The sequence below is a fragment of the Berghia stephanieae genome, chromosome 13 (genome assembly GCF_034508935.2).
Source record: "Berghia stephanieae isolate SIO BIC M18660-M18661 chromosome 13, UCSD_Bste_1.3, whole genome shotgun sequence".
NCBI lineage: Eukaryota > Metazoa > Mollusca > Gastropoda > Nudibranchia > Aeolidiidae > Berghia > Berghia stephanieae.
In genome coordinates, this window is record NC_088372.1 from 18,252,133 (window position 1) to 18,267,134 (window position 15,002).

The window sequence follows — 15,002 nt, forward strand, 5'->3', positions numbered from 1 at the left end:
AAACAAAGGATCACAAATACTAATCATCACTCATTTGATATGACAAGATCTATTTATTCACTTTTCTACTCATTTATTCATGTGCCACCCCCCTTCCTCCCCCTCCCCTCCATCTCTTCAGGAGGAGGTGGAGTCGGAACGGACGAATCTGGAGTATCCGATGACGAGCCTGAGGAATGGAGGAACGCCAAGAAATTCTCCATCTCCAACAAATCCGATAGTCTCAAGAATAAAGTATTCAAGAGAGGTAGGACTTTATTTATTTATATATTGCATTGGTATACGTTCTTTTTGGAAGACAAATGAATATAAATATTCATGTGGTACTTGTAAAATTTATTAGATAAAAATTAGTATAACAGCTTCATCCAGAACAGAATTCTAAACAATATCATGGAATGTCTCAGATGAATAAGAGATTTCAGTCTGAAACGCGCCATGTTCTAATGTATTTTTAAAAAGTTGTTATATTTATTTTTGGTTATTGCTTTTCAAGGTCCAAAGATTATCTCTTGTTAGCATTCACTTTGATATGCATTACCTTTTCGCGGCTTAAATCGTGATCAGTACGTTTCCTAACACTAATTTAATTCTTCACCAGGCCATCATGATATCTGAATCGGTAGGATACAAAAGGCATATGGGCCCATGAATGCAAATCTGATATGAGATGAAATGTCGATCGCATACATTATAATATCGTCAGTTTTTGCCATACATTGATGGAACTGTTACTGAAAACCACCGGAACTGGTCTCTATTGCATTCGCTATCTTTGTAATATCAGCACATCTAATTTGATTTTTTATTTTGAATTTTGGTTATCTAAAATAGTTTTGTTCTCTAGTTAGATTGCTAAATCTCCGAAAGACAGCGAGAAGCGGTAACTTAAGAATTTATTGTACCGTCAAGAGACACTGAAAGCATTGCTAGCTATATCGGATCTCTGTGGCACTCAGGAAATATTGCCGTATATCAATCTGAGACAAACAAGCTGCAATACTGCGTTGGGCTATTAATTTCGCAAGCGCAAACAAACAAAAATTAAAAAATACCTTATTGAAATGTTAAATCTTTTTAACACACAGATAACTTACATTTGTTAAACTGTTAAAACTATAGACTTTATACTAGCGAATGCTACAAATAGGAACCGTGAAGTTATCGAAATCTGCAACATACAGAAAGCAATATTTCATTGAACTATAACATCTCTGTAACACACAGGGTGCACATCTTTATTGACTATCATAGATTTGTAACACATAACATGTATTACGTTCATTGAACAATTAAATCTATGGACACTGAGAAATCATTACTTCATTGGACTATACAATCTCTGTAACGCAGAAAACGCATACATTTACATTACTATAAAATATCTGTAACAGAAAGAAAACATCACTTCATTGAACTATTACAGTTCTGCAACACACATAAAACATCACTAACTGCATTGAACTATTAAATTTCTGAAACAAATAGAAGACATCACTGCATTGAACTATTACATCTCTTAAACAAACATCAAAACATCACTGCATTGAACTATTAATTTTCTGAAACAAACATAAAACATCACTGCTTTGAACTATTAATTCTCTGAAACAAACATAAAACATCACTGCATTGAACTATTAAATTTCTGAAACAAACATAAAAACATCACTGCATTGAACTATTAAATCTCTGAAACAAACATAAAACATCACAGCATTGAACTATTAAATCTCTGTAACAAACATAAAACATCACAGCATTGAACTATTAAATTTCTGTAACAAACATAAAACATCACTGCATTGAACTATTTAATTTCTGTAACAAACATAAAACATCACTACATTGAACTATTACATCTCTGTAACAAACATAAAACATCACTGCAATGAATTATTAAATCTCTGAAACAAACATAAAACATCACAGCATTGAACTATTAAATTTCTGTAACAAACATAAAACATCACTGCAATAAACTATTAAATCTCTGAAACAAACATACAACATCACTGCTTTGAACTATTCATTCTCTGAAACAAACATAAAAACATCACTGCAATAAACTATTAAATCTCTGAAACAAACAGGAAGCATTTCTGGCGTGTCCAGCTCGTCTGTTGCCAAGTCTGATTTAGAGAGACTTGGATCAGCTGGAAAACAGATTCTATGGGATCATGCCTCGCAGGCTGCCTCAGGTTTTATTCCTTTTTATCCTCATGGAATTACTTTTCTATTTCCCAACCTGCTGCATGAACATATATCATCATACTTTTTTTATACTCGATTTCCTCTTTCCCATATTAGACTCATCGCATCAATGTGATATAATGACGGGGTAAACCGGATGTTGAAAAGTGACCTTGACATTAAAATGATTAGATAAATAAATGTTTAGTTTTTACGCTCCTTTGGGTTCAATATTTTTTTACTCAATTATATAATAAATTGAATAAATTTACAAGGATCACATTTTAGAGTGTAAATTCAATTTTGAACTCCTGAATACCCAGGCATAATATCATTTTAGACGATGGGTCATATATATTCTTTTCGTGTGAAAAAGATAATAATCATATAATTTTGTTACACCTATCCTCCACCCATATACTGGAACTTAATATCAATATAACATTTATACAATTTCGCATAATATTGCATTTTAAAATATCTAAGCAACAGCCATATTACTTCGTGAAATTTATTTATCTAATCTTTTATTTTCTTGAATATTTAGATTTCTCTATTTTTTTCTTCTTTATTTCTACTTTTTTAAGGTTCTATTTTATCTTTCTTTCTATTTGTTTTTCAACGACCATTTCTTTTATTTTATTTTATTTTATTTTTTTGGTATTATATTTTATAATATGTTTTCTCACAGGACATCCCAGAATCTATTTGAAGACTTTTACTCCTACACATAATTATATCGCTTCTTTATAATTGTTTAATTGTACCCTCATATTCATTGTCATATATAAAAGCTGTTGACATAATATTATACACCTGCACTCCAAATATCATGCATACCTCAACGCTTTTTTTTCAACACTTTTATTCCTTCGTCATTCATTCATTATATATCTATTCATATTTCTATTCTAAATTAATCGTTTTGTAAATGCCAATTTGATCTATAACGTCAGCTTTTTTTTTTTGGTCCATAAAAGTGATTTCTCAATTTTTTCTCATTTATTTTGGGCAATTTGTAGCTTTGTTTCTCCTCTTTATGATGTTTTATACCTGTGTATACTCGGTGTTTTGAGTATTAAACAAAGAGTGGAGTGTTAGGGTTTTTTCGTTCAATTTTGAAGTAAAACATACAAATCGTGTTTTAAGAAAAGCTTCTTGTAAATTATCCACTAAAAGTATACGTTTTAGAAATTATCATTGGACTTTGGATATACATGAAGTAAAATCAACTCTGTGGTTGTTACTATCATTTCTAAAATATAACACATTTTAAAATAATATGAATTGGAGGTAATGAAGATTCTTGCCAGCACATCAACGTAAAGCTGTTATTTTCAAAAACATTTTTAAACGCTTGATGTGTACTCTTGAGTTCGTTTGATTTATTATTTATCTTATCTCCTATCATTGCGGTCTTATGTTTTGTTTTGTTTTGTTTTTGTTTTTAGATATACATTTCTCTTTGACAACATGTGGCGGTTGTGAACAGGTTTGATTATGAAGCAGTGACAAGTGTAGACAAATTAAGCAAATAAACCTGAATCTGTATATAATGACATATTCTCAGTCTGATATTATTATCTTGCCTTTGCTTTGGAGCACCTCAGGGTTGTACCATATATCCATGTCTCTTATTCAACAAATTATATATTATCATAGAGATCGACTATACAAGCGGGGACATCGACGCCACCATGTCCATCCACAGCTGGAGTTACGCTGAACGCGAGTCTGGACTCCAACATGCCACTAGTGTGCGCAGTCTTCCAGGGCTGCAGCTCGATGGAGCAGGAGGTAGTCGGGATAGATCGTAGCCATCGTTAACATTATATAGCCTGACACTAGAACCCTCAAGGACTGGCAGTTTGACTTCATTTTTTTAGGTTTGTGTAGCGTCTAGTGAGTTGTCGTTAGTAGAGCTCAAGGAAACAAATTATTTCATTGGCTGAACTATTGAATACAACTCACGATTTGTTTTCTTTTGTGGCAAAAGACTGGCCTTTTGACGTCATTTTTTTTGGCCAGTGTCAGGCTATAACTTTACGATGGCTACGTATAGATAGACTAATTAACTCTCGCATTACCAGCAATTTTCAGAATTTATCATGAAACTACACACGCACCCAACACAAAAAATGATTTTTTCATCTACTCAAACAGAAAAGGAACAAGTACATTCCATACATAATAATAATGCCCAGTGTCTAATTTTTATTTCTATAACAAAGTATTTTCTTTATAATTTGTGATGTACAACGGATATCAGAATAAGAAAACTGTTGGTTGCATCGTAACGAATGTGACGATTTTCCTATGGATGGTAATGAGAGGGTTAAATAGATTAAGTGTGACCCAATGACGCATTGGGTCACAGATTTAAGGTAATAATAGGCATCAGGTTGATTGGGATTTGGCATGCGTTCTATAGGCAGGCGATATAATATTTTACCTGAAATCTGAACGTCCAACCAAAGTGACTTGAAAAATGTTATTTGCCTGGTTGTGATTTGAGATCAAAAGTAGTATAGGGTATATATTATTGCACGGTTATGGAACGCATGCTCATAAAAGTAGAAGATACTAATAGACTCTAGAGATAATGAAACGGCTTTTAGTTATACCAGGGTCGTGGAAATAAAAAATAAACTTACTGAATATTTTTTTTAAAAAGAAATGAAAAAAACGAACAAAGAGAATACTGGATATTAATGAAGCTACAGGATGCTGCTTGGAAATTGATATCACACAAGTAGACGTCTAGGTGTAATAAATGCGTCAAGAAAGTGTAGACGAAAATACTTTCCAGTCTAGACCATTGATGTACAAACTGTGTCCCCTCTTTTTTATTATTTGGATGGAGGGCGTATCTACATGTAACTTGTTCTTTTAGCTGTAGACTGTTTCGTTGTCAACGCTTTCATTAATGTCTTTTTTTTATTACATGACCAAAAAACAAATTATAATGCCAGTATAACAAAGATTCAGTCACAGAAAATGTAAAGAAAAATGTGATTAATTTGGAGCCTAATGTAACTAGCTACTGTCCCACGAAATCATTAGGAATGCTAGATGAAATATGTTTTACTCTTTTATTTTTGTTGCTCGTTTGGTTTTGTGTTCTTTATGTCAAAGAACAAGCCTTATGCTTTAATTGTTTGCATAGAAAAAGGCGCAAGTAGAGAAGATTGTTGTAGATAACAAAGAGTTAAATGTAATATTATACCTTCGTGCACTCATCTCAGCTTTATAGTCTACACAAATGGGAATGTTTCAATCATAACACATTTTAATAAAGACACTATATATTTCAAAACCCTAGAACTAATTAATTGGCTATTGCTGTTGCAAAGTTATAATATTCGAAAACTTCAAGTAGATGCTGTTGGTTAGAATGGTGAAGATAGATTTGTGAAGTTAAAGGATATATTATTATTTTGCTGTTGTAGCTTATTTTATGTTTTCTAGATTGCACGATTATTTTCATATGTAAATATCTAAATTGTTTAGAGGCACTCTTACGTATACGTTTTCAAGTTGGTGAAATTCAAATGAACTTTATGTTGTTTTTTATGTCGCTGCTTGTAGGTCTCTGAATTTTTATTATTGATTCTGCAAAGCTAATGCAAAACCTTTTGGTCGTTCTGTATTCTTGTTAACTAGCGCTGAAATGTCATATACGTCATGTTAGCTCTTTAAAAAATAACACAACAGAATGGAGTAATGTCCTGTTTATCAATTAATTGAACGTACCATATTATTACGTATGAATATGATCTCGATGCTGACGTGTACTGTTTTGTTTTGTTTTTTTATTAAAACTGCTACGAATCTCAATAACGTGACATTTTTCTAAGAAATGATAATTAGATAGTGCTCATTTAACACTAGATAATTGTGATGGAAAATTGTTTTTTCAACATTTATTCGATAAGTTGATGAGTTCTTTGGCGTGATCAGTTTGGTTTTTGTTATCTTTGTTGTTGTTTCTTTTGTTTGTTGTTCCATTTTTTGTCTGCGCTAGTATTTTAAACCATTTTTTTCATTTTGAATGCTTCTGTTTTTTACAAAAAGGCTATATATTGCTGTTTAATCGAAAATTATAGATTTCGATTATTCATCATATTGACCTTCATTCGAATTTAACTCATAGGTCTCAAGGGCACTACATCTACTGCAGATGGTCAGAATGATACACACTTGTCCACGGAAGGCAGCGATGGAGAACATTGGGCTAAGATCACAGAAAGGCCAGAGGAGGAAGAAATTGCCAACATTGAATCAAGGGAAGTTACAATGGAAGAAATAGAAATACCAAGAGTACCTTCTCCTTCACCTGTATCAGATATAAAGAACGGAGAACACGACACCATCAAGGAGGAGGACGAGGAAGGAGAGGAAGAGGAAGAAGAAGAGGCAGAGCAAGGAGTGGGCATGAAATTAAACAGTACGCCTAGATCACGATCCATTGGTTTGCAGACTGATTCGGAAGCTGGCAGCCATGTGACGGGTAGTAAAGGACACGCCACAAAAACGCCTAAAACTCCAGGAAGGAGTTCAGAGTTTGATGCAGACGACGAAGGCGAAGGCGATGATGATCTTGAAGCTGACACTGCTCAATGGCCAAGTGGACCGACTGAAGGAGGACTAGAAGCTGTGAGAGAGGTGTCAGTGGAGCCGTCATCCAGAAAGCCAAGTTTGGTGGACGCTTCCAGATCAGGCTCAAAAGCGGCTACTGCATCTCGAGCGGAAGTAGAATCAATGGCCGGCAAAGCTACGGATGGAATTAAATCAGCAGCTCCGTCTGTTGCAAGTGAGAAAAAATCAGTAGATGCTGAGGAAGCACTCGTATCCCCAACAGAAGAAGCAGAAGTAGTGTTTACTGAAGAAGTTCCTGAAGATAAGTCAGTTCATGATGATAAGCAACTTTCAGCACGAGATTCAAAAGCTGGTTCTGGAACACAAGAAAAATCAAGATCGGTTTCTCAGAAAAGTAAAAGTGGAAAATCCGTCAATAAATCTCAACCATCGTCAGCTGTTCCAGACGGCGGAAGAGAAAGTGTTGAAACAAGCTCTCCTACAAAGGGAGGCAGTAAGTCTGTCAGCAATAAGGGAGATCGCTCTGCAGCCGCCAGCCTCAAGGGTGATAAGAGCGTCAGTGGGAAGGCTAGTGCCAGTGGTCGGAGTAGCAAGAGAAGTAAGCGAGCGGATAGTCAAACAAAGTCTAGAGCCACTACAGGAACTAAATTATCTCATGCTAAGCTTACAACTCCGCCTCCAACTGCAGACTTCGCGGGAGATAAAGAGGTGGAGAATTTTGAAGATAACCCATGGGCTGATGATGACGACGATGTTGAAGAGGAGGTTGGTGATGTTGGCAGAGACAGAGACGGAGGAGATATTGAAGACACTGAGGAGTATCGCATGCCTTCCACGCCATCAGAAGATAACGCGAGGATCAGCGGAGATGATACAAGACGTCAATCAAATCTAGATTTGACCATCGCTGGTCAGCAGCTGCTGAGCCCTCCGCCCACTCCAAGCAAGAAAAAGAAAAGAGATAGTCTAGAAAAAGGTAGACATTTTGAGTGCAATGCTGTGGATTTTGTGTGGTTGGTTTCTTCTCAGGTGTTATTAATTACTGCACTTTAATTGTGTGGTGTAACATGGCATGAAGTCCGGATCAAGGAGCGTGAATTTTTAGTAATGATGTATTGTGTTTGTTAAAGGTTGTTCTAGAACATAACATGTATACTGATATTACTTTGGGATAACCCAGCTGCGGAAAAACGAATTTTTGTTTAAAATAAATATTTTTAGAGTGAAAGCAATACATTTTTATCATGAAAATGCATATAATTTCATAAAAGCTACTACAACTTTATTAATTCTCTGAATTTGTGTTTAAATTCAATTTTCCGTGTCTGATATATCTAATGTAATTTACCAACATCATAATATTTGATGGTAAAAGGTTTTACGTGAATCAGAATTTAAAATAAAACAGAACTTTTACATTTGATTTGCCATCCACGTGTTAAAAATATGATGTGAATAATTGCTTTGAGGTTTGATCATAGACTGACTAATTGAACTTTCTTGATATATGCAGAGGTGGCTTTCAACCCCCGCTAATTCGCATGTTGATATATGCAGAGGTGGCTTTCAACCCCCGCTAATTCGCATTCAGATAGAAAATGATCCCACATACTTTTTCAATTCAATGAACACATTGAAATCACCAAAATTATTTTAATTTTTGAAACACCCAAGGTATTGTTCTAATACCCAAAACATACAAGTATTTTCCTCTTAAAATATCTAAATAAATGACAAAAGTTGTTGATTGATGAAAAATAAGAAAGCAAGCATTGAAAGCCACCTCTTGATTTCATCCTACACTTTGTTTGGAATCACTTGCACAGTAAACATAATACCATATTGGGTTTTTTTTTAATTTATCCGTGTTTCTTTAGGGTAAGCATTAATCTGCAACGGAGTCAAAAATCTTTTGTTTAGCACCTGCCATGTTATTTATTTAAATTAATTTATTTTTCTTTCCTCTTTGTTTTCCCACATAAAGGTATGATCTATTAAAAGTACCGTTTCTTGTCAGTTTATTTTTTAAATGTATTTTATTTGTTTAAATCGTTTTTAAAAATTGAATGCAATCCTACTTACTCAACATGCTCGCTATTAAAGCTGAATCTCACTTTTCTTTCTTAAAAAACAACAAATGAACAAAATACAAGACAGTCTAAAATGTGAAATATTTCCTATTGATACGAATGACTGCTCATCAAATTATACTATGTGCAGAACCTTATGGCATAAATAACATTGTGTAATTGAAGGTAAGCTTCAATTTTAATATACGAAAACAGACAAAATGGATGTTTCGGGTTTCCCCTTTATCACAAAACAGGATGAATGAAACACTACAAACGAATGAGATAATCTGGTACTGGCGTTGTCTTCGTATATTAAATTGAAACTGACATTCAATTTTCACATCGTTTTTTATTTCTTCGAGCTTCGAGCAGCAACATTTACAGAACGCTGAGGAAAGCCACTGATCATGGGGTCTAAATATCGTAGCCATTTTAGAGATTCTCTTGTACCTTGAAGCCTCTTTTACAGTTTATAGCGCGTTCCCTTTTGGAATGGCGCATTGAGAAGGGGGGCACCTATTATAATACGCATTTGGAAAATAAATGTTTGTTTTTAAATATCAGGCTTGATTGTTGAAAATTATTAACATTTTCATTTGAGGGAGAAATAAGATATATAAAAGGGATGCGATGCCATGTCTCTCTCAAGGACAAAAAGTTTCAAAAAGGTTGTATTTTGTTAATTAATTGGTAAAATAATTACGAATGTTAACAGGATCAACACATCACAGTCATTGATAGGGATGATTTGCAATTTCTTTCTTTTTTTTGTTTGTTTTTGTTTGTTTCTTTGTTTTGTTTTGTTTTTGTTGGTGTGTCTTTAATGTTATTATTCAGTTATCAATCCAAGGAGCGTTTTAACTTCCGATACATCAGAAGGTAAATTATAAAACATTGAGATGTAAAGCATTCTAGAGAATGTTGAAACAAATCCCTCTTTTTTAGCAGTTGGAGTGTAGGTCCTCATTCAATATAAACCATTTGGAATTTATTTGATTATTATTTAGTTGATGCTTTTTGAAAAAAAAAATTACTAATCAAACCTCCACTACATTTCTGCCTTATTCTGGAAAAACTCATAATTTAAAATTTGGCCAGAAAACTCGTCCTTCAAATATCGATCGATTTAAATGACCCTCATCTTGACAAAAAACTCTCAAACTTGGGACTTCGCGAAGTCCCAAGTTGAGAGTTTTTTGTCAAGATGAGGGTCATTTAAATCGATCGATATTTGAAGGACGAGTTTTCTGGCCAAATTTTAAGATATGAGTTTTTCCAGAGTACGGCAGATTTGACTCTGCTTGCTTTAATCCTACTTTTGTTGATTTTCCATTAACCTCTATACATACTTCTAAAATGCACCAGATTGACCCGTTTATATTTTGTTTGTTTGTTTGTTTTGTTTTCAAATATCATTTAAGTTACAATTGTTATTAATTGTTCTTTAAAATCGTTACTAGATATTTCTAAATTTGAAATGACTTCCTTTATTGGACAATGAAAAATGAATTATCATTTTTGTTTTGAAAATAATTAAACTCTATATTGATATACTATATTTACATTGGTATTACTAATATTAAAACTGTGTAGAGACATATTGCTGTACATAATTTAAATATAATTAATTATAATTAAATGCAAACCCTTTTTACATAGGATTTGTATGAACAATGTCTCTTCTATGCTAGTTTTTTTTTACTATTTTAAGTTTAAAGTCTTATTGCTTCTATTCTTGCTATAATATTATTTTTTTTTCAATTTCACGGTAATCTACTTTGATTATTGAAATGTTGGTGTTTTTATTTTATTTTTATTTTCTTTAATTTATTTCTGATAAATCAAAGTGGTGAATGTTATTTGATATGCTTTTCATGTCTGGAGATTTTAACGTTGCTTTGGTAAAATATCGAGACAGATTCTAGTTAATTATGAAAATATTTATTTTCTTTCACCAAATTGTAGATTGTGTAATCTTTTATACATAAACAGATTAACTTAACGAATCACATCCTTCATTTGTTGTAATATGATCTGAATTAAAATTAAAGTGTAAATATTTCATGCATCTATACAAATAAAAAAAAATTAAAGTTAGAATCCAAGCTAAGTATCATTTTATAATACTTTTTTGTACATCAAAAAAAAATTGAATTAATTATGAAAATAACCATTTTCTTATCTCAATCAATTTAATCAATGAGATCAACCTTAAATTTTCCCCCAGAATCTCTTTCTCGTCATTCTAGCGTGTCCGAGAAGGACATCATGGACACACTGACTGACCACGCACAAAGGATTGCAGAGAGCGTTCTCGGCCAGCCAATGGCTGGAAATGACCTGGAAGCAGACGTCAAGGTAATTTATTTATGATTTGATACTATCTAACCTTAAAACGTTCACATGTTTAAGAGCTTAAATCTAATCAAGGTTAAAGATTTATGAAAAGGGGCGATGCAAAACATCTGAGCAAGTGTGTATGAAAGGTGCAAGACATTCTAACCAGATAAGGACGTCACAAAAGATAAGGTCTATCTCATACCGGAGACTTGACTCCGACAACCCGGCACTGCCGTCCTCACTCTGCTGTCTTCCGGATAAAGACGTCGGTCGGGCACGGACAAAATACTAAGAATAAAGAGAAGAGCCGCTCGACCTACCCTTTCCAAGCTCGACAAAAAAAATTACATAAGACTTCGGGTGCTTGGTATGGGTAGGTCTAGCGGCTCTTCTCTTTATTCTTACTTAGTATTTTGTCCGGGCCCGACGTCTTTATCCGGAAGACGGCAGGGGACGGCAGTGCCGGGTCGTTGGAGTCAGTCTTCGATGTGCGCACAAAGTTGACCAGGGTCGATTTTTATTCAATTCATTCCATGACCCATCTGTTGAATGTGCTATTATTTTGGGTTAAAAAATCTGAGCAAGTGTGTATTCAATGTGCAAGACAAATCATGAAAGAAAAGTATACAAGAAAAAAAAACACATCCGAAAAAATACCCAATCTACCTCGACTGGGGATTGAACCTCAGACCCTTCTGATTACTGGTCAGACGTGCTACCATTACATTAATCGTAGCACGTCTGACTGGTAATAAGAAGGTCTGAGGTTCGATCCCCAGTCGAGTTAGACTGATTTTTTTCCGATGTATTTTTTTTCTTGTACTTTTCTTTCTTGTTTTGTCTGGCACCTTTCATACACATTTGTTCATATTTTTATCTTACACCGATGCCTGCTCCTTAGTTTCTTAATTTGATATTTGGGGGGGGGGGGGGGTAAACCAGGTGGTAAACTTTGAAATAAAGTCGAAATTGTGAAGTTATTGATTTCAATTAATTTGTTTCGATTAAGGATTGAATTGAGATAAAATAAAGAAATCTATTACCAAAATCTTGCTTGAGGTTATGAAATAGAGTTACCATCCCCGAAATAACAGTAATAAAACAGTGATTTAATTAATAATGATAAAAAAATATTGTGATTTAATAAATAATGATAAAAATATGAATAATAAACTTTGTGAATTGAGTTTGTTCCTAATTATACTTATAATTAAATGTTTTGTGTTGAGTTTGTACTCAAACCTTTGACCAAAATGCTTCTATAACAACAATAATAATAGTAGGCATAAAACCGTGCTTGAGTTCTTTTGAAGAAAGATAACTTTTGTTGAATAAAGTAGATATAACCCATACTATAACAATAACTGTTTGGTCTGTCTTGCGGTTATTTCTATAAACTTTCAAGACATTTATTGCATTTACGATTATGATTACCTCAGTAGTCCAAACCTTCCAATGTTTTCTTTGTCAGCTGTTGTCCTTTAACTACTCTCACTTTGTTTCTTTTTCTGCCTCTGAAATTTCTCTCTCTCTCTCTCTCTCTCTCTCTCTCTCTCTCTCTCTCTCTCTCTCTCTCTCTCTTTCTCTTTCTCCCTCTCTCTCTCTCTCTCTCTATCTCTCTCTCTCTCTATCTCTCTCTCCCTCACTCTCTCTCTCTCTCTCTCTCTCTCTCTATATATATATATATATATATATATCTTTCTCTCTCTCTCTTCCTCGCTCTCTCTCTCTCTCTCCCTCTCTATCTTTCATTCTCTCTATTCTATTCTCTCTTCTTCTTCTTCTTCTTCTTCTTCTTCTTCTTCTTCTTCTTCTTCTTCTTCTTCTTCTTCTTCTTCTTCTTCTTTCTCTTTCTATTTCATTCTCTCTCTCTCTCTCTCTCTCTCTTTCTCTCTCTCTCTCTCCCCCTCTCTCTCTCTCTCACTCTCACTCACATACACACACACACACACAGAGCTCCTCTTTCTTTTCTCTCTCAATTTTTCCTTTACAAAAATGTCTCCAGCAACGTATAAACATTTATTCATGATGCTTTCTTTCACAGCTATTCTAGTAAATGTCTCTTTATATATATCATCAAGATATTGTTTTCTTCATCTTCATCATATTATATTTTTTCTTATGATTTTTGCCATTCATCTTATGACGTCATCATTAGAAAGCTGCAGGAATGTGGGCAGAAATGCACCCACCCCGACCACTGTCTCGAGCCGCTTCGGTTCGAGAGTTCCGAGCTGTAAGCCAATCAAAATTCACGCATGCATAATCTGCACCCAATGACCTAATTAATTAATGACCTTGCCAATCCACGGTTTGAAGAGCTTTATAACAAAAACCGTTTCAATCTACGTTGTTTTAGAAGTGATTTGTTTTGTGTAACAAAAGAAAAGTTTGTGGAAAAACGCACATTGGTATTTATGCAAATTAGACAAGTCCGACTCGTCACGTGATATCATATGCCACATGACCTTTACCCGAGCACGAAATTTTACTTTTTTTGAGAGCAAAATATTTGACCTTTCCCAATGCACAACATTTGGCTTTCCAAAAGCAAAAAAAAAATCCGCCATAAAAAAGTCACATAATTCGACCTCTCTTTTTTTTTAAATACGCCAGCCCTTCTTAGAGCATAAACATCGTGTTTTGTTTTTTTTGTTTTTTTTTTTGGGGGGGGGGTTCCCTTGCAGAGCACACAGTGTAGTATATCCTCCCACTCTTCTTCTTCTTCTTCTTCTTCTTCTTCTTCTTCTTCTTCTTCTTCTTCTTCTTCTTCTTCTTCTTCTTCTTCTTCTTCTTCTTCTTCTTCTTCTTCTTCTTCTTCTTCTTCTTCGTCTTGTGGAAACCTCCAATATTGTCGAGGATCACGCCACAGTTTGTAGTGTTTTTCCTTTTAAACTTGCTAAAACTCCGCACATAATACTAATTTAAAAAACACATAGATTACTGCACACGCATACCAATACACACAAATGGATTCTCCAACAGCGCAAAGTGTACAAATGCCAAAGCACAACAACAATCAACAAAATGAATCCTACCCAAAGCATAAAGTTAGTTTGATCCAGAGACACTCCCTGCTGCACATTATGTTCTCGTTACGTCACGCTCCTGTGTTCAATTTTGTTCAGCACATTTATCAAGTAGGCTCATGGAGCCGGAGTTTATACACCGGTGTCTATCGCGTGAAACGGACAATAGCAATTGCTTGCTACCCTTTTGATAGGACGCTAGTCTATGGCAAAGTACTTTCCGCCAGATCTAAGAGACTCAGCTACCCAATTACAACTGGGTTGACAAGGGGGGTCAGAGAGAAAAATAATAAACCTCGACTGCACCCGGGATCGATCTTGAGTCCATTTGCGTGTGAAGCGAGTGCTCTACCACCTGAACTTTACTATTGGGACCCTCTTTTTTATCATGTTAACTACTACATACATTAATTGACTCGTGACTTGTAATCCTGACTCCTGACATGCCTCCATTTTTGTTACTATCTAGGTAAATCATTGCATTGTAACAAAATAAAGTATAATTTTAATAATAAATGGGGGAGGGGGGGGGAGCACAACGCAAATAACCCTTTCCTTACCAGCCATTTTCAGAATTTTCCCCAAAATTTGACGCCCACTCACCCAACACAAAAATATGTTTTATTACTCAAACCGAAAAGCAACAAATACATTCTATGCATAATATTGATCAGCACAAGGAACTCAACAACACAGTGTCACGTTTTTATAGCTGCTATAATAAAACATTTTTCTTTAAATTGTGTGAGTTACAAAATAAATCTGAATG

At 34.4% G+C, this 15,002-nt stretch overlaps 1 protein-coding gene across 22 annotated transcripts in view; it reads left to right on the plus strand.

Moving 5' to 3' along the window:
* The window catches only part of LOC144958715 (uncharacterized), a 138,497-nt gene that overhangs the window by 75,002 nt on the left and 48,493 nt on the right, over window positions 1–15,002 (plus strand). For 6 of the 22 annotated variants that reach the window (XM_078890865.1, XM_078890864.1, XM_078890869.1 and 3 more), the window contains 6 exons: window positions 122–247; window positions 2,094–2,201; window positions 3,856–3,990; window positions 6,347–7,768; window positions 11,092–11,222; window positions 13,363–13,440. In XM_078890865.1, coding sequence (XP_078746991.1) covers window positions 122–247; window positions 2,094–2,201; window positions 3,856–3,990; window positions 6,347–7,768; window positions 11,092–11,222; window positions 13,363–13,440 — 2,000 coding nt within the window. The remainder of the gene's footprint in view (window positions 1–121; window positions 248–2,093; window positions 2,202–3,855; window positions 3,991–6,346; window positions 7,769–11,091; window positions 11,223–13,362; window positions 13,441–15,002) is intronic. The other 16 variants (XM_078890885.1, XM_078890886.1, XM_078890883.1 and 13 more) reach the window with 7 other exon arrangements.